Source organism: Schistocerca americana, chromosome 2 (assembly GCF_021461395.2).
Source record: "Schistocerca americana isolate TAMUIC-IGC-003095 chromosome 2, iqSchAmer2.1, whole genome shotgun sequence".
Lineage (NCBI taxonomy): Eukaryota > Metazoa > Arthropoda > Insecta > Orthoptera > Acrididae > Schistocerca > Schistocerca americana.
This window is the reverse complement of record NC_060120.1, coordinates 695,834,724-695,855,529: the sequence shown is the minus strand read 5'-3', so window position 1 is coordinate 695,855,529 and position 20,806 is coordinate 695,834,724. Positions and strand designations below refer to the sequence as shown.

Sequence of the window (20,806 nt, the reverse complement as noted above, 5' to 3'; positions counted from 1 at the left end):
ATTGGTGCATTTTCTCTGGGTTTTCAGCAGATGTTTGCAATTTTGTTTTTGCATTGTGTAGCTGGAGTCACATGAACAAATAGTGCTCAAAACATCTTTAAATCTATGTGTTGTGTTGACAGAAAGCATCAGTTTGTTTCTTGTTACAAACAAAGTGTTTTTTTAAAGTGGAATTTTATGTACCCATTCAATAGAAGGGTTTCAGATTAGTCTAGTGTGATATTTGTTTTATCGATTCCTGTTAACAGGGACAGTAAAATTTGAAGAATAATCAGTATTCGTGCAGCGACAACACTGTTCTGACCCTTGATGACAGCTACGCCAATCACACAGTACTGCTGGATTGCTGTTTTTTTTTCATGTTTCGCTGCTCCTGTTAATATACAGGATGTACATAAAGTCCGGGAACACTTTCAATTATTTGTTGTACAAGAACCGAACATTATATAGATATTATACATATGTCATTTTGAAGAGAAACACTGAAAGTTTTTTTTCAAGTATACTGCCACAGCATAGTTTGGTAATTTGCCAATAATCAGCGCTAGTCGCAAACATGGTGAGTTCAGGTTTGGAGCGAGCTTTCTGTGTGTTGGAGTTCGACAAAAACAATTGTGCTACAGCTGTTCAATGGTTGTTTAGAACAAAGTATGGTAAGAAGCCACCAACAGGGAAGGCAATGTGGCACTGACACAAGAAATTCGTTACAACTGGTTGCTTGTGCCCAGCAAAGAGAAGCGAACGGTCCACTGTGAGTGAAGTGAATGGGGAGTGCGTATGAGACACATTCATAAGGAATCCAAAGAAGTTGTTGTGTCATGCATCCTGTGAGCTTCAAATGGCTCCAGTGACAGTGTGGAAAGTCCTCCAACAGAACCTGTCTATGAAACCATTCAAATTGGAGCTAATGCAGAAGCTGGGATGGGTATGCAACAAACTAAAACTTTCAGAGTTTCTCTTCAAAATCTAACATGTATGACATCTGTACAATGTTTAGTTCCTGTGCAATAAATAATTGAAAGTCTTCCCGGAGTTTATGTACACCCTGTACCTCAATAAAACAAATATCAGACTAGACTAATTTGGGAGCACTCTATCAAGTGGGCAACTACAATTCTGATTTAAAAATAATTTTGTTTGTATTGGAAAACTAACAGATGTTTTCTGTTGATACTAGGCATCGTGTGAAGAAGATGATGAGCAGTAATTGTTTGGTTTGACTCCAGCTAAACAATGCAAAAACAAAATTGCAGATATTTGCCAAGACACCAGAGATAATGTGCCTGATGACTCTTACGTGAGAGAGCCACTATACTTGGCCTGACTGGTTAAGAATTCTACAGCAGTTGACCTCCCACAATAGCTGTAATCTTCGCTATGACTGAAAGGAAAAACAAAGTGAATAAACAGAAACATACAGACTGGATCAGAGATCATCAGACAATCTCAGTTTTGTGTTGATGGACAATTCTGAAGAAGACTAGGAGTAATGCAGTATGAATTCTGATGAAGCGAACCAAGCAGTTTCTCCCATGAACCCTCAGCTGCAATATTGGCAATAAGACAATGTGGAAACACTTAAAAAAAATCATTGATAAAACTGCTCTCATCATGCAGTGTAACTAGAATGCATTCAGTGGATGAATGGGACCTACTGGCACAAGAACATATTTGTGATTATGTGTTAGACAGATTTTGAATACATTGACCTTAGGAAGCTAAGAGGCTACAGCATCCCAAGAAAAGGATGACCTCATTGGAGAGGAGGCTGTATGTGGTATAATTGTCTTTGTTAATAAAATGGAACTTGTAACCTCTTCCCCTCATTTAAGATTTGCAAACAGTCACTATCACAGTGTATATCCCATATACTGTATATGTCCTTGTAGTAGATAAAGCAGTCTACTATCTCAACATGAATATGGAAAGCCATTATAAAGAATTGTAGAAAATGAAGTTGGGCAATAGTAGCAATTATACTGAAGAAGTGGTGTCTGTAAACACCACTTGGACACCACCTAGGCAAAGGTGGAGAGTTTAAACATGAGTGCCACCACTACCAATGTGTATCCAGTGCTGCACTCCCACCGTGCAATAGTGAAAACATTTGAGGTGAACTTCCGATCCAGTAGTTGAGAGTCCTATAACTGCCCCTTCCCCATGGGTGAGATGTATTCAGAACTGTCAGGGACTAGTGATGGGAGACAGTAATGGTCCCTTTCCTCAGTCCAGAGAGGGACTGAACATGTCCCAACAATTGGAGAAGTGTCACCTTGATGTGCTGTGTGTGAAAGACCTTGGACTGAACGGTTAACTGTCATCTGGTCTGGACACACAAAGCTAGTCAGCTTCTTAATTGCTTTCAGTGAGGGTTCAGGTGCTACAGTTCAACTATAAACAACCTGATCCTACTGAAGTCAGTTTTACAAATGACTTTCCTGTGAAGACAGTATTTAATTCACATATTTTGTATTGAAATAAAATACACAACACTACATAGAGGCACAATGTAATCTGATAGCTCCATCAGGGGGCTTCTGTGGCAAGATGCATACTCGTATATCATAACGGTCCCCCCTCCCCCCGAGGTGGTGAAGTTCTCTCTGATAGATTTGAACAGAAGAATGGTGTCACTCAAGAAAATATTTTTAGTGTAAACTTTGCTACTGCCATCAATAGCACAAATTCCACAGTATGAAGAATATTCAAATGCTCCTTAATTGTGGACAGTTTCACAGTTTTTTGTTCCTTCTTAAAACCTGCAATAGCAGCATGCCAACAACTAACTGCAAGCTGGTTTTTAAAAATGGGTAACACACAAAAGTTTTTAAGTTTTCTACAGATGAGTGTGTTGTTGTTGTTGTGGTCTTCAGTCCTGAGACTGGTTTGATGCAGCTCTCCATGCTACTCTATCCTGTGCAAGCTTCTTCATCTCCCAGTACGTACTGCAACCTACATCCTTCTGAATCTGCTTAGTGTATTCATCTCTTGGTCTCCCTCTACGATTTTTACCATCCACACTGCCCTCCAATACTAAATTGGTGATCCCTTGATGCCTCCGAACATGCCCTACCAACTGATCCCTTCTTCTAGTCAAGTTGTGCCACAAATTCCGTTTCTCCCCAATTCTATTCAATACCTCCTCATTACTTATGTGATCTACCCATCTAATCTTCAATATTCTTCTGTAGCACCACATTTCGAAAGCTTCTATTCTCTTCTTGTCCAAACTATTTATCATCCATGTTTCACTTCCATACATGGCTACACTCTATACAAATACTTTCAGAAACGACTTCCTGACACTTAAATCTATACTTGATGTCAACAAATTTCTCTTCTTCAGAAACGCTTTCCTTGCCTTTGCCAGTCTACATTTTATATCTTCTCTACTCTGACCATCATTAGTTATTTTGCTCCCCAAATAGCAAAACTCCTTTACTACTTTAAGTGTCTCATTTCCTAATTTAATTCACTCTGCATCACCTAACTTAATTTGACTACATTCCATTATCCTTGTTTTGCATTTGTTGATGTTCATCTTATATCCTCCTTTCAAGACACTGTCCATTGCGTTCAACTGCTCTTCCAGGTCCTTTGCTGTCTCTGACAGAATTACAATGTCATCGGCGAACCTCAAAAGTTTTTATTTCTTCTCCATGGATTTTAATACCTACTCCGAATTTTTCTTTTGTTTCCTTTACTGCTTGCTCAGTATGGAGATTGAATAACATCGGGGATAGGCTACAACCCTGTCTCACTCCCTTCCCAACCACTGCTTCCCTTTCATGCCCCTCGACTCTTATAACTGCCATCTGGTTTCTGTACAAATTGTAAATAGCCTTTTGCTCCCTGTATTTTACCCCTGCCACCTTCAGAATTTGAAAGAGAGTATTCTAGTCAACATTGTCAAAGGCTTTTTCTAAGTCTACAAATGCTGGAAATGTAGGTTTGCCTTTCCTTAATCTATTTTCTAAGATAAGTCGTAGGGTCAGTATTGCCTAAAGTGTTCCAACATTTCTACGGAATCCAAACTGATCTTCCCCGAGGTCGACTTCTACCAGTTGTTCCATTCGTCTGTAAAGAATTCGTGTTAGTATTTTGCAGCCGTGTGTATGTCAATTTAAACCATTATTACCTAAAAACAAAGATGATGTGACTTACCAAACGAAAGTGCTGGCAGGTCGATAGACACACAAACATACACACAAAATTCAACCTTTCGCAAGCAACGGTTGCTTTGTCAGGAAAGAGGGAAGGAGAGGGAAAGACGAGAGGATGTGGGTTTTAAGGGAGAGGGTAAGGAGTCATTCCAATCCCGGGAGCGGAAAGACTTACCTTAGGGGGGAAAAAAGGACAGGTATACACTCTCGCGCGCGCGTGCGCGCACACACACACATATCCATCCGCAGATACACAGACACAAGCAGACAAGTCTTTCCGCTCCCGGGATTGGAATGACTCCTTACCCTCTCCCTTAAAACCCACATCCTTTCGTCTTTCCCTCTCCTTCCCTCTTTCCTGACGAAGAAACCGTTGCTTGCGAAAGGTTGAATTTTGTGTGTATGTTTGTGTTCGTTTGTGTGTCTATCGACCTGCCAGCACTTTCGTTTGCTAAGTCACATCATCTTTGTTTTTAGATATATTTTTCCCACGTGGAATGTTTCCCTCTATTATAAACCATTATTATTGTCTTTTTAATTTACCTGTTTTAATACTTGGGGATAATTACCTAAAGTTTAAATATTTGGTGACGTTTATGGGATTTACATTCAATTTTAAGTTGTCATGGTTGCCACACATGAGAGACCTGTAAGCACAAGACATCTTGGAAGTGCCTTACTCATGAGTTTATAGAGCAGGCAGGGCACTTCCATCCCAGTACTTCAAAATCTTTTGAGAGATTCAACAAGATTATGGATGCTTTGTAAAATCGACTTACCCAAAGATCATGGACACTTTTATTTTTATATTGTTCGATACTTATCACTTGAGCATTTCTCAGTGCCATTGCTGGTTTTGAAAAGTCAGTGATCATCTTCAGACTACAAACACATGTTGGAGGTGGTTTTTGTTGTGTTGTCACAATACTTTGACATTTGACAATTATTATATTGAGGAGGTTACTGATAGTGAAAGTAAGTACACTGAGGTGGCGAAAGTCATGAGATACCTCGTATTGTCATGTCAGACCTCATATTGTCTGGTGTAGTGCACCATCTTGGTGTGATGTGGCATTGGCTCAACAAATTATTGGAAATGCACTGCAGAAATAATGAGCCATGGTGCCCTATAGTTGTCCGTGATTGTGAAAGTGTTGGCAGTTCAGGATTTTGTACAGAAACTGACCTCTCTGTTATTCTTCTTCTTATTACTGGCTCTACTGCTCTTTGTGGGGCTTGGCCTGCTGTAGTATATCGCTCTGTTAGTCTCCATCCATCGTCTTGCTTCTCCATGCTCTGACACAAATAATTTTTAAATCTTTTTGCACATCGTCCAAGTATCAAAGTGTTGGTCTTCCCCTGCTTCTTTGTCAGACAGCAGTGCTGTTTTGTTTGGGTACTAATGTTATACATGAAAAACATGGGCAAACCATTTCATGCAGTTTATTTTAATGAACTTTATGATTCCAGACTATTTATATAATATCTAAAGTTCAAAATTTTATTGTCTGCTCAACGCTCCACCTTCATTAGTTGCCCTGTAGATTTTGCATGACACCTTTTGTTCAAAACATGCTGTTAGCTCTCCACACCGTTGTATTAGTGTCCAGGTTTCTGAGCAATATGTTAATACAGGATGCATTAAAGTTTCATATAGCTGACACTTCGTTCTTCTGGACAGATTTCTAGACTTAAATTGGAGGGCCAGCCCATAACAGCATTTATTAGCTGTGTGGATGGGCCACTTTATTTCCATAATAATATCATTCTGTGATGTTATCAGCGTTTCTAGATAGACAAATTCACTAACAGATTCTATTTGCATCTGGTCAACTTCTAATATTGTATTTAGTTCTGGTTTATTATTCACTGTATTTCATTTTACTGTGTTCATGTTCGCTTCAAATCCCATTTCTATTGCTGCTACCACCAGTACCCTAGATGTTTCTTTAGTAGCTAGTTGTGTTCTTGCAAGAATATCCTCATCATATGCATTGGCAAGAAGCTTCACCATTCTGTTGTGTATTGTGCCTGTTGTGTTGATTTGAGCTGTCCTTACTACCCTCTCCAGTACTATGTTAAAAAGCATCCATGAGAGTGCATTTCCTTGTCTCAGTCCACAGTTTCAAAATTTGATGTTAATTTTCCTTGTGCTTTTTTATTCCAATCTCTGATCACAAATGATTTCTTAGACGATGACAGGTTTCAGTCTGTAATGACCATCCTCAGATCTTTTTTTACACCATGTCCTAAAGTGATACGGCCATAATGGCATCATCAAAACATAAATATAATCAGCATAGCATTGTCACATAGATTTAAAATATGGTGTAGAATAGGCCACATCGTCCACAGAGTGATTATTACCCACTGAAGTACAGTAGCATCCAGAAAGCTGTTTGCCTACATCCTCCCTCATATCCTACCTCCATCAGCTCTTACCAACTGAAATCAGTATTCATCTGAACTGGCCACAATTTTCCAGTTGTTTAATGTCCAACCAATTTTGTCATGAGCCCAGGAGAGGTGCTGCAGGCAAAGTCGTGCTGTTAGCAAAGGCACTTGAGTGGGTCGTCTGCTGCCACAGCCCATTATTGCAGATTTTTCCACACTGTCCTGATGGGTACATTCCTCATACATCCCACATTGATTTCTGCAGTTATTTCAGGCAGTGTTGCTTGTCTGTTAGCACCGACAAATCTATGCAAAAGCTGTTGCTCTCGGTCATTAAGTGAAGGCTGTCAGCTAATGCATTGTCTGTGGTGAGAGGTAATCTCTGAAATTTAGTATTCTCGGCACACTCTTGGCACAATGGATTGTGAAATATTGAATTCCCTAATGATTTCCAAAATGGAATGTCCTACCCGTATAGCTCCAACTATCATTCTGTGTCCAGAGTATGTTAATTCCCATTGTGTGGCGGTAGTCATATCAGAAACTTTTTCACATGAATCACCTGAATACAAATGACAGTTCCAGCAAAGCACTGCCCTTTTATAGCTTGTGTACGCAATACTACCACCATATTTATGTGTTTATCACTATCCCATAGGCTATGTCACCTCAATGTATGTCAAAAAGTATTGCAACATAAATTTGTGGTGGTACTACTGCTTTTATGAGTGGTTTTGAAATGAAACTGCTGGTGCAATTTGATATAAATTACCATTTTAGGCTGATTTTTGTTTTTTATTTAGAAATATAATTTATTTTAGGCATCATGAGATCATGGAAGTTTAGAGATGAGGCATTCTGTCAAGGAAACACGTAAAATTGCTTTCAAATATGTCTTATAAAATGATGGGTGGTTGAAAACTGTATGTCCAAGTGGTTCCACAGTGAAACCACCTTCTTACAACAGTTGTTTATTTTATGCCAATTCTTCTATTTGTTGCTTACCGTGATGACAAAGGCAGTTTTGTGAAAAATTTTAAAATTAAATTTCTTTTCCTCCTCTTTTTTATGCTGAGCTACATACAAACTTGACAGTATCTGTGTATTTGTGCTGAGAAATGTATTGCTTATTCTGACTAACTATACGCCATTCAGTCTATACATTGTATGTCAGAAAACACATAAGCACAGAATGTCCAGGATGCAAACATGTGCCTATGAAGGCTTCAGAGAGAGGTTTCATACTGCTGAGAACCAGTAAACATGCGATTCAGGGAAAGAAACTGGCAGGTGTTGCAGCCAAGCAGGCACGTACTGATAATCCTGTTTAGTGTGCTGTTCCCTAAACACTGTCACCTCAGTATTGATTTACAAGTGTCCTCTGTCAGTGGGAAGGAGGAGGTCACGGAATGAGTGAGAAACACATGTAGCATATCCTCTTCCAACTACACAGACAAGATGAAGTCCCACTCACACATCTAAGGATAGGGCATAACCTGATTGCTTTCCTGAGAGGAACTTACAGTGCTTGTGTCATACATATTTAGAGTGCCACATTTAACTGATTGTTTTGCATTCAGAAAGTAGGGAACAGCTTAATTTGCATGTAGATGTTGCTACTATTTTAGCAGACAACGAGATGATGGTAGCACAAATTTTAAGATTCAATGAAATCCCCGACATACTCCCTAAAAGACAAAGCGGAGGTTCTTAGTGCGTTATCAGGGTGACTTGCTTATCTGTTTTTAAGTGATTGGCCAGTCGCACAATCCTCAGTTATTACCTTACAAAAACACACACACACACACACACACACACACACACACACACACACACACACAAACAAACAAACAACCATCTGTACAAAGTGGTGAGTGTGCAGGAACTTAGTAAATGTTGGTGGGCCAATTGTAGAGCATGTTTTGACACTAACATGGAAGCTGTCCATTGAAGCTGACGCCAATCTACTGGCTAATGATGAAGTGCACTTTCATTCGTCAGGCAATCTCAATAAACAAAATTTTCAGAACTGGGCTGCAAGTGGTGCTCGACAGATCCTTGAGTGCCTGCTCTGCAGTGAATATATAATTGTTTGGTGCTCTGTCATTGATCTTGGAATTATAGGCTCATACATTCTTGAAGAAAGCAGACTCAGGTAGGCCCAAGAAAGTGACAGCATCTTGTGATCATTCTGTACAACTGCTATGCAACTTCCTGGAGTTGACATCAGTGACCTAGGACATCCTGCTATGTAGTTCTCAAATGATTGTGCCACTGCACACAGAGCCAGGGTGCCAGTGGGCCTCCTTAGGAAAATGTTTGCAGGGTGTCTGGTTTCGTCATGGGGTGATGTTCTGTGGCCAGCCAGTTTCCCCATATCACCCCTTGTGTGTTTCTTGTATGGATATAACTCCAGGCGTGCATCTTCAGTCATAAGTTGTGAATGCTACATGACCTGAATGCATCTACCTATCATAAAATTGAGGCAATATCACAAGACATGACAAGGAAGGTCATTTAGAATTTCAGGGAGAGACTTCAGATGTGCATAGAAATAAACGCTCATCATTTGGATGACATCCCTTTTCAAAATATAATGTGTGTGTGTGTGTGTGTGTGTGTGTGTGTGTGTGTGTGTGTGTGTGTGTGTGTGTGTGATGTAAATGGCCGAAACTAATCTTTCAAGCTGTGCATTAAATTTGTGAATGTCAATTTTTATTCTTATTAATCTTTAAAATTTGGGAGTTATTTCTGCTACATCTTGCATTATACAAATTTTCTCAAAAGTATGAGCTAACAGTAGAAAATTTAGTTCTTTACAAATATCAACTTGCACTTGTCCACCCATTAATAGCCACAGTATGCTGACTACAGTAGAGTTGGTGAAAGAAAATACCTGACAGCTAGCAGTGCTGTTGTCAGTTTTTCTCTGCAAACCACAAATGGCTTGAGACACAAACAACAGTTGTGTATGGAAGTGAAAGGACATTGAGGAGTTGCTGTAGAGATATATACAAAATGACCTTTTATGATTAGTTGAGGTAGACATGCGAAGAAGCTGTGCCAAGTACTCTGGAACTGTCAGTGATCTTCTTTTCTGACTGTGCTATAGTGAATATTGTTTTCTCTCTCTGACACTGAGTTTTTAGAAATGCACTGTAGCAAATGGAGAAACAGGTTCATGACATTTGTATGGAGTCAAAACAACAGTGTATGCAGTACTATCATTAAAATCACAAAACCAAAATATTTAATAAATAAAATTTGGATATAAAATCATGGCGATAGTAGTTATGAATAAAACAGGAATACTCAAAAGAGCAAGGAGCACCAATAACATCTGAAGTGTACTATCAGACACTGGGGAATCTGAGACTTGCCATTCAGAATCGATAACATTGGGCCCCGATATCAAGAATTATCTAGTTTCAGTAATGTGCACAGCCACATATTACCACCCACACTATCCAAGCAATCAGAACTTGGTATGTGAACATCCCCTAACGGCTATACTTACTGCATGATGAGACTTGCCTTTTCCTGGTTTTCATGAAATCTATTGCTTTTCATTGTTCTGAAGGTAATGAAGAGTGCTATCAACTTCAGTTCTAGGCTGGGAAAAATACCACGTGGCAAAATTCTATACAGGATGTTAAAAAGGGCATGTTCCACTATGTCAGGTATTTGAAGAGTAATGGTGAACACACAGAAAATTTTGTCTGTGTGGGTATTAAAAACACCCTCCTCCCACCAAGCCAGCTGGCTTTAAATTTTAAACGTGCCATGTATGTAATTAATTCTTAGAACCACAAATATGTGAAAATAAAAGTATTAGTTTATGCCCCTTCATATTACAGTGGCAGCTGTTGAGTAACTGTCTTTACATTTTTGTTTAGGATCCTAAAATTCTGCATCCTGTAGCTTTGAGAGTCACACCGGAGTCACAGGGTGTCAGTGTGGTTGCGGCAGTTGCTAGTGCGGCAGTTGAAGAAGAACCTTGCAGATCACCACGAAAACCATCTGAACCACAAGCCATTCCATATGAACAATTTGGTGGAAGTGCAGACTCAGGCAGCCCCAAGAAAGTACTCTCTACTGCTGTGACTCACACAGATGCAGCACCAGCAGAAATTCGACCCATTCAGAGGCCACAAGCAAAGAAACCAGCAGGTTTGTAAAAATCTCAAATATTATTGGTGAAATTCATATGATTTTGATTTCTTATCTCTCAAAGCTCCAGTTATTCTGCCTTTATTAACTGTAATAGTTTTGATTTTATCCTGAAGTTCAGCATTTGTTTAGAACCTGGTAGTAGGATGTAGCAGGTATGAAAGGAAGAATGAGACATTAAAAAGTATTAATTAAGAGGTTTCATGAGGAGCTAATATCATGCTTTTGTCTTGCATAGTGTCAACAAAATCAAATAATGGGAAAGTCCAGGATGGAGTAACAACAGTATTATGGAAAGGATAGATGATAATATTAATACCCCCCCCCCTCTCTCTCTCTCTCTCTCTCTCTCTCTCTCTCTCTCTCACACACACACACACACACACACACACACACACACACACACACATACACACACCCCTGATGTGAGAGTTGTTGTTGATGTTATTGTTGTGCTGTGAGAATTCTACTTCTGAAGAAAGACTTTGTCTGTAAGCTGAAAATATTCCTGTTTCACTGTGCCTGTCTGCAACTCAGCACCTGCTGTATGTCGTGAGTAGCAATGTATCCTTTCCATAATATTGTAGTGTCAGCAAAGGAAGTGAAGAATTACATGAGCAGAACTTTGGTGTTGGTATTTTTTCAAATTGCAGAACACTTAAAACAGCAAAAGGCAAATAATAAGTAATAACCATCCATCCTAGCTTCATTCAGGAAGCATTAAGTGAATAAAATTCAGAGAACAATGCTAAGTAACTGAATGTCCTTGTTTGTTATAACGTGTGCAATATAAGCAGCAGATGCAAGGAAAGTTGATATATATATATCTGAAGTTGGCTGAGATGGCACAAAAATAAGAAAAAACTTGCATGAGGTACATGTTTAGCTCATTTAAAGTACTTCTCTTGTGGAGCTTAGTGTGCATCGTTAAGATTCATTGCTGCTATTCTTACAAGGAGAGGTTCCCAGCAGTGAGATTGACTTTTTGGAACTGTATATACAGTAATGTAGTTAGGATCCCACGTATCACACTCTGCAGCCATTCACTCTGATGGGCCCTCGTTCGTGAGTAATCATTGAAAAAAGAATTTTGAATTTTGCATGACACTTAGTAGCTTTAAAAAAGGAGCATGGTATAGACTGGCTGTGTGGTGTAATGGATTGGGTAAAACCTTCACATGTGAAAGTTTTGGGTTTGAATCTCATCAGGTGCTTTAAATTTTTTACTTCTAAATATTTATTAAAATAACTTCGATCATTATTTTTATTCAATTAATTGGTTTAAATATGATTTTTATTCCTTTGTCACATCATTTTACTCACCATATGGACTTTTTCATTTGTTCTCATTTTTTCTTTATATCTTCTTTCCCCATTCAGAATTTTTAAGAATCTGAATTTAATTATGAAACTTCCTGGCAGATTAAAACTGTGTGCCGGATCGAGACTCGAACTCGGGACCTTTGCCTTTCGCGGGCAAGTGCTCTACCGACTGAGCTGCCCAAGCACGACTCACGCCCTGTCCTCACAACTTTAATTCAGCCAGTACCTCATCTCCTACCTTCCAAGCTTCACAGAAGCTCTCCTGCGAACCTTTCAGAACTAACACTCCTGGAAGAAAGGATATTGCGGAGACATGGCTTAGCCACAGCCTGGGGGATGTCGTGCTTGGGTAGCTCAGTCGGTAGAGCACTTGCCTGCGAAAGGCAAAGGTCCCGAGTTCGAGTCTCGGTCCGGCACACGGTTTTAATCTGCCAGGAAGTTTCATATCAGCACACACTCCGCTGTAGAGTGAACATTTTATTCTGAATTTAATTTTGTTTATCTATTATAGTATTTAAATATTTGAAAATGCCAATCTATCAGTTAAAAAACAAAAGATGAAATTTATTCATATTGACTGTGCAGTGGTATCAAAAATGTATTTTTTGTTAAGAGGTGTTCCGGTTTCGGGGATGGTAATCATCATACAGACATTTAAAACGTAGCCTAGATTCCTATTGTACTATGGAGAAAATAACAACAGATTAGACTTGACTGAAAGAAGGTATTGTAAGTAAAATGTAATTCAAGCAAAATGAGGAATAGAAATAATGGATACAGTAACATGGATGAAAAAATAGGATGATAAAAGATAGAAATTAAATTGAAATTAATACATGAAATTAATTAAAATCATGTAAACAAAGATTTCAAGCATAAAAAGAATGATATAAGGAAACATGAGAGCAAATAAAGATTGGGGTGATTAAAATGGTGTGACAAAGTGATAGAAATAAAAAATTACATTTAAACCAATTAACTGAATACAACTAATTATCAAAGTCATTGCAATAAAGATTTAAAAATAAGAAAATGCTGAGTACTTAATGATGATATTCTAACCTACAACCTTCAGCATGTGAGGCCCTTACCTTGCTCATTAAGCCACACAACCAGTCCATACAGCAGTACTTTTTTAAAGCTAATGAGTCACACAAAATTCTGATTTTTGAATACTCTCAAACAAGGGCACAACAGGGTGAATGGCTGCAGGCTGTGATATCTGGTATCTTAACCTACATCACTATGGAGATAGCTTCAAACAGTTGATCCCACTGCTGGAGACGTGTCCATGTTAGTTGTGGCACGCAAAGAATCATGTCGGTTTGATTCAAGTAAAGCAGAAAGTTGAAAGCTGAGTCACCTGCAGTGCTGCTGAAAGAACATACTGTATCCAAACAAAGCAAAGTTGCTGAAGTAATTTTTCAGAAAACGTTTTACTTGTAACAAAAAATAAAAACAACAAATGTTTTGGATTTATTATGCAGTTTTTCTCAAACGATTGCAGAGGAACTATTGGTTAAAAAATTTAATTATTCAAATTCTAAGTCTCACATCATGGCCTGATGATGTGGTGGATACCTTTTTGTTGTCGTCACTCATACTTACTACAATACTCAAAAGTTGAGTGCCTCACTGCCCACTGTTCAGAGAGTTTGCAGTGAATAAAGAGTGTAAATTGCAATTGCTAATCTGAGGGAAGCAGAAATTGGCCTGTCACTTAGGTGACTTGCATGTCCCTAACCATTTATCCAACTGGGGAAAAACGAACCCTAATGTAACATGGAACCCGAGCCACATTTTTTTCCCTGCAAATCTCCAAATTTTAGAATCTTTTTTAAGCGTGGCTGCATCAGCATCTGTGCAATATAATATATGGAATAAAAACAGCCACCAGTTGTGGAAGGTGGAAGTAAAGAGCTCTTGACCTGGTTCAACACATATAAATGGACCTTCTTCAGAAGTCTTATTAAGTTTTACATTCTGATCATGACGTGCTGCCAGTAGGCATAGTCATAATTAAAATTGACAATTGTAAAAATAGCAGCCTGGCTTTTTCATACATAACATAATACACATATTGGAGTGTCAATTGCACGTTTATCTGTTACTGGTCACACACACCACAACTGCTGGCTGTTTTTATTCCACATATTGGAATCTCCAAATCATTGAGAGGTTAATGGCAAGTTGTTAAATCCATGACTTAATATGTAAATGACTTCCTTGGATACATTTTATGAAATTCATTGGCAAGTTGTTGTATTTCAGAAGAGTGGCCACTGAAAAGAATCAATGTCATCAACATAATGTTTGTAAACCAAAATTTTCTCGCACAGGGATGAACTATTCCTGAAATACAATGTATTTGACAAGAATGTTGGCCCATAAATCTCCAGTGCAACTGCTCATTGCTAATCTGTCGTCTTGTTTGTGAAGAGAATTATAAAAAGAAATTATTATGAGAAGTAAGAACTCTAAGTAACATAATTATTCCTTTCATACTTTGCATTAAACTTAACTGGCATTACATTAAATGCCTAGGCAGAGTCTTAAATAAGATGATTTCATACCCTTTGTAAAGCTTTTTGTTTTCTTTATACTGCTTAGGCATTCTGTAAAATATTGGATTTCACAGTTTTCCAGTAGCAACCGTGTTGAACCAGTCGTGGAAGGAAGATCTACCGTATCTTCCTTCGCCGTCGGCGTTGTCGTGGTTACCGTGAGACACCGTTATACCAAGAGGAAAGGCGCGTCGATCTTAGAGCATGAGATATGATGACCTTAAGCCGTTGACATCACACAACGGTCACGGTAGCACCTGATTCCAGAATAGCTGCAGTAGTTAAGATCTACGAACTATCCCCTGTTGACCAGGTCCCCAAAACTTAACTCGTAACGAGATCCCTTCAAAGCAAATTGTCATAACGATCGTCTATAAAGGCTTCGTACAACGAGAATAAATGTTACGGTTTATGGAATAATAACAGATACGACCAAACTGTCTTGTCTCTTCTGCTTTATTTAACATAACTTCGTTCACAGTTTCATTTCGCATTCACCACTCATTCACCGAAACCCTTTGATGAACAGTTTTGGTTGCTTAACACCAACAGCCAATGATAATGATACAGCTTTTCTCCTTTTTATAAATTGAAGCCCGCTCTCCGTGATATAATTTAAAAAAACCGGTCTCAATACCGCGTCCCTCGTGATATGCGAATAGACTTATCCCGGAATTGACCGCCCTGTAGGTGTACTCAATTTAATGACCACATTTCACTGTCCGCTATTTCGCGTAACTGAATGTCCATTTGTTAGTCTGATTATGCACTGTAGCTATTTAAAATTCGCCCCTATATTTTTCGCAACGCACAATTAGCACTTCGTTACTTGTTTTCTTTTTTTTTTTTTTTTTTTTTTTTTTTTTTTCTAAGAGTAAACAGAAAAAAAAGGACGCCGTATCATCGGCTTAGTCGACATAAAGCAAAACACCTTAATATGCCCAATTTCACCTCTTCTTATAGGATCGGCTACCTTACTCATTAATTTATTACATATTATTTCCAATAACGCTAAACAGGTATCGCCGTTATATTTTAATTGTATTCGAAAGCATGTTACTACTATTACGACCGACCAAATCGTAACAAATCGCGCGGCATGCGTTTTTAATGATAACTTTATGCTATTCAAGTTCCGTTACAGCTGTCTTGACTCGTAATGTTACACGGCCCCCCAGACTGTGATGTCTTGAAGAGGGTTCCAGACAGAACAGGCTTATTTTTTTTGTGTACTGTAACAGGAGAGTGTATTTGTTTCGGCGAATACACTCACTCTCAGATTCACTCAACAAGTCAGTACATACATTCTACAATATTTAAGTTGAGTTAATGGGCCTAGACAAAATGCCCTTAACTAAATTCCACATTTGTTTATAGGTTGTCTTAGAAACACTTCGCACTAATCACTTCATATTCACACCACATTTTTTTTCTTCAACCGACTGTGCAAGGCAGGGATCACAGCCGGGTTCGACGATTGGCATCCTAGGCCAAAACCCTTATCAGGCCACTTGTTTAACCAGAGAGTATTTGGTCCTTTTCTTTTCCTCTTAATTCCACTTTTAAATCATCCATCCTCGCTGTTTGGTGAGAGGATAAATCGTATTTCAGCGTCGTCATTGTTGCTGATACCAAGAAGGTATCTCATGGAAATCGTCGGTACATTCTCTAATTTTCTTTGTAAGTTAGTGTCAGTACGTATTTATTCACTAGTGCTTTTATTTAGTCCACTGAGTGTAGTCTTGGTATCATTCAGTGTTTCTTGAATCTATATTTTGCTCATTATTGATAATACTTCTTCAGGTCTATGTGAGGGCACAAGCCTTTAATTACATCAGTATCACAATCTGCCAGGAGGTAGCTCCCTTCATGAGGTATTTTCATTATTTTGTATGGACCTGTCTATAAATATTGCCATTTCTTATTCAGTCTTTTCCTGATTGATATTTTTGGGTGATTTCTCAATAAAATTTCTTCCCCTACATCATATGTGACTACTTTCTTCACATTTTTATCAAAACGGGTTTTTCTCAATTGTGCTTGATGCTTCAGGTTTTCGTAGACCTTCTTCACCATATCTTCTTTCTTGGTAATCTTTTGTTCTATCGCAGGTAATTTCTTCATCCATTCTGGCACAATACTTTCACCAAATACTATTTCGTTAGGTGAATAACCTGTCGATAAGTGTGGTAAGTCATTATACACTTTCTCAAATTCATAAATCCAATCGATCCATTTATAATGTTGTTTGGGTATGTACGTCCGTAAAAATCGGTTCAACTCTCGGAAGATTCTTTCAACCGGATTCCCACAAGGGTAAAATCTTGAGATGTAAATGTGCTGGATTCCTTGTTCTTTCATAGTGTCTCTCCGTACTTTGCTTGTATAATAAGCAGCGTTGTCTGTCAAGATCATTATAGGTTTGCCAAGCTCAGTTATATAGTTATTGATAAATTTGCGTAACATGGGTCGAACGTGGAGGTTTTTCAAAGGATATAATTTTACAGATTTTGAAAAGAGATCATAGAAAGCCAATACATATTTGAACCGTCCACGTGTCATGGGACATGGCCCACAGACATCACATGACACCAACATTAAAGGTTGTTGTGGGATGATAGGATGTAATTCTATCTTCCGACAATAGTTTATGGGTTTTGCCTTCTGACATATTTTGCACTTCTTAAGAATATTTGTAGCTATACGTCCCAAATTTGGATGATAGCAGTATTGTGCTATCTTGGCAGTACATTTAGCGGCACCAAAATGACCCCAATTCAAGTGAGTGTACCATACTAGTGATTCTAAATATTTATTTGGAACACAGACTTTCCAAACATCTTCTTCATCCTTCCTCCGATACAATATTCCGGATTTTAATTGATACTGTTCTCGAGAGTGACTTAGCGTTTTGCTTTCGACAGCATGCCTAATGGCTTTCCACAACTTATCATCTTCTTGCAGTTGTGGAAGACTTCGAGATAGCTGTGAAATCTGCCTCTCACAATATTGCCTTGATAAATTCATGACTTTAAAGTCAATAGTCCGTTCTTCACACTCATCATCATTCTTTCTTTTCGGTAGTCTTGAAAGAGCATCGGCTATGATGTTGTCTTTCCCTCTGATGTATTTGAGCGTAATATCATATTCTTGCAGTAGGAAGGCCCACCGGGTTAAACGTGAATGGAACATCCTTCCTGTTAAAATAAAAGATAAAGCTTTGTGGTCGCAGAATACAATGATCTTCTTTCCATATACAAAATTGCGAAACTTTCTAAGGGACCAGACCACGGCCAGTACTTCCAATTCAGTAGTACAATATGCACCTTCACAGCTAGAGAGTGTTCTGCTGGCAAACCCATTTATCTTGATGGTACTGATATCTTCTGGATTGTCCATCTGGAAAAGAGTGGCACCCAATCCTGTTTCAGAAGCATCCGCAGCAATATAAAAATCTTGATCAAGTCTCGGATGATGTAACAGTGGAGCATTAGTCAAAGCATTGCGGATGTTATCAAAAGCTTGCGTGCATTCGGAATTCCACTCCCACATGACATTTTTTTCTTAACAGCCGTAACAAACAGTCTTGGCTTCCTAACTGATTGGGTAAAAATCGTCGAAAAAATGAAACTAAGCCGATAAATGACTTTAATTCCGTTCTATTCTTTGGATAAGCACATCTGTTAATCGCATCCATCTTTTTAGGATTTGGTTTTATCCCTTCAGGAGTGATTATATGTCCAAGAAATTTCAATTGGTTATGAGCAAACTTGGATTTGCTCAAATTTGCAGTAACTCCATATTCCAAAAATTTCGCAAAAACTCGTCTCAATAAGTCCAAATGTTCCTCCCAAGTTTCAGAAGCAATTAGCAAATCATCCACATATAAAGTAACTTCATTCAAAAGGTCTCTGCCCAGTACGGTATCTAATGCCGATATGAAAACACCACCGCTTATTTTCAACCCAAATGGCATGACAGTAAACTGGTAACTTCGGCCCAGAAAAACGAATGCAGTATATTTTCTAGATATATTCTAGTTTGCCAATATGAACTACGCATATCCAAAGAAGTTAAGAAGCGGGCACCATAAAACTTTTGTACTAACTCTTCTAGGTTCTCCGGTCGCATTTGTACAGGTATAATGATCTTATTGATCTCTCTGGCATCCAACACCAATCTGGTGTCACCATTGGGTTTAATTACCGCCACAAGAGGGTTACAATATTCAGAATCTGAGGGCTCAATATTACCCCATTCTAACATTTTATTGATTTCCTTTCTGACTACTTCTTTCTTTGTCCATGGGATAGAATAGGAAGTACGACAAAAGGGTTAATTGGTATTCAAAGTCTTTTATTATACCCGGACGTTTACTAAAAATTGACTGATATGCTTCCAACAAGTAGTACAGTTCATCCCTTTGGATAACAGATAAATATTCTGATTCTAACACCTTTTCCTGCAATGACATTTTATCCATCATTTCTTCAGAACATTCAATAAGGCATATATCATACACATTTTCATCATCAATACTGACATATTTTACCATTAGATTCATACACAATTGATTTGGAATTACTCGGCCCTTTCTCAGGGTGGTTGTCAAAACATTACCATTGGAATTTCACCTTTCTCTAAATTAATGATTGCACCGGTCTCACATAAAAAATCCAAACCCCAGATACATGGTACTGTCATTTTAGGAACAACCAGGAATGTACTTTCTATTTGAGCCCCCTGTATTGTAACCTCAACACGTACCTGTTTCACAACTTTTCGCATTTTTGCGCTGAATGCGCCAGACACGGTACATCCTGTGATAGGAAAAGTGGGCATTTTTACCCCTCGGCTTATCTGTTTTAAACAGTCCAACGTCATGACACTAATAGTTGCTCCAGTATCAATTAATATTTCAACATCAACATTATTTATACTTGTTGGAATTATTGCCTGTAAAATTTGTCCGCATTTATTAGAAACTTCAGGTTTTTCTTCAATTAACTCATTCCTTATATCCTGATCATTATTGTACCTTAATACTATCACTTCAAATTGATGCCTGCCTTCCTTCTCCTTTCCAGTCATCCTAGGAAGGCATTTGGTGACTGGTATTAGTTTAATCTATCTCGTTGAGTCATTGGTGGGGGTTCATGAACTTCCACAATCCGTACAGTATGATCCGAGTTATGGTATTCACCCCGTCGCACATTGGAGGCTCCTTCGCCCATTGGTATAACTCCTTGTGCTGGATGAGGACTCGAGGCATTTGTTCCATCCTGCCGATGAACATTATGCTTCGAATTATCTTCCCAAGGTCGAATGCAATTGGGTTCATCATTTGGGTACCTGTTACTCTTATTAATATCACTACTATGCACATTCGTGTCACCATATCGAGGTTTACCTCTAGCACAGTAAGTATCTCTTCTATATTTATTATAATCATTGTTTTTATTGCAACCATAGGATGAAGATTGTCCACGCTCCTGTGATGCGGGTTTGACCTGGTTTTCGGTATTATTATTAGCATACGTTAAATTATTATTATAATTATTCGTATTACTATGAGTGTGAGTCGACATTTGATTAGTACTCATTTGTCTTGCGTCTTCCATAATCATATCTATAGAGTCAATCACTGACAAGAACTGTTCTACATCGTGGTCAGGAACATTTATTAACTTTTCACGTATATTTATGGGCAACCTTTCCTTCAAAATTCTGATCACTTCCTTGTGAGAAATTGGATCACTCCAATAACGTGTCTTATTTATGTACTTTTCAAAATATTGCCTTAAAGTACTCCTTTTACTGTTAAAATACTCAGGTTGGTAAACCTCTTTTCTTAATTTCTCTTGTTTACTCGACGACCAGTATTTAGCCAAAAAAAGTTGTTCAAACTCAGCGCAAGTATGGCAACTTTCACTTACTTCGGCGGCCCATAATGCGGCTTCTCCGGTAATTTTGGATACTATAAATTGAAGTCGGTCGTGTTCTGACCAGCTATGCGGAAATATTCTTTTGAAATTATTGATAAAGATTTTCGGATGCTGGTTGTTCTTTTCAATGGAGAATGTTGGGAATTGTCTACTTTTAAAAATGCTGTTCTCCACCTTTAAAGAAGACAAATATCCTCGCTGACCAAAAGAATCATCATCTTTACCAACCGAATCATCAACTTCCCAA

The 20,806-nt window shown here is 38.4% G+C and overlaps 1 protein-coding gene across 4 annotated transcripts in view; it reads left to right on the top strand.

The window, feature by feature from the left end:
• Window positions 1–20,806, top strand: part of LOC124593897 (ralBP1-associated Eps domain-containing protein 2) — a 126,815-nt gene that overhangs the window by 51,252 nt on the left and 54,757 nt on the right. For all 4 annotated transcript variants that reach the window (XM_047132245.1, XM_047132244.1, XM_047132246.1 and 1 more), the window contains one exon: window positions 10,454–10,727. In XM_047132245.1, the coding sequence (XP_046988201.1) occupies window positions 10,454–10,727 (274 nt within the window). The remainder of the gene's footprint in view (window positions 1–10,453; window positions 10,728–20,806) is intronic.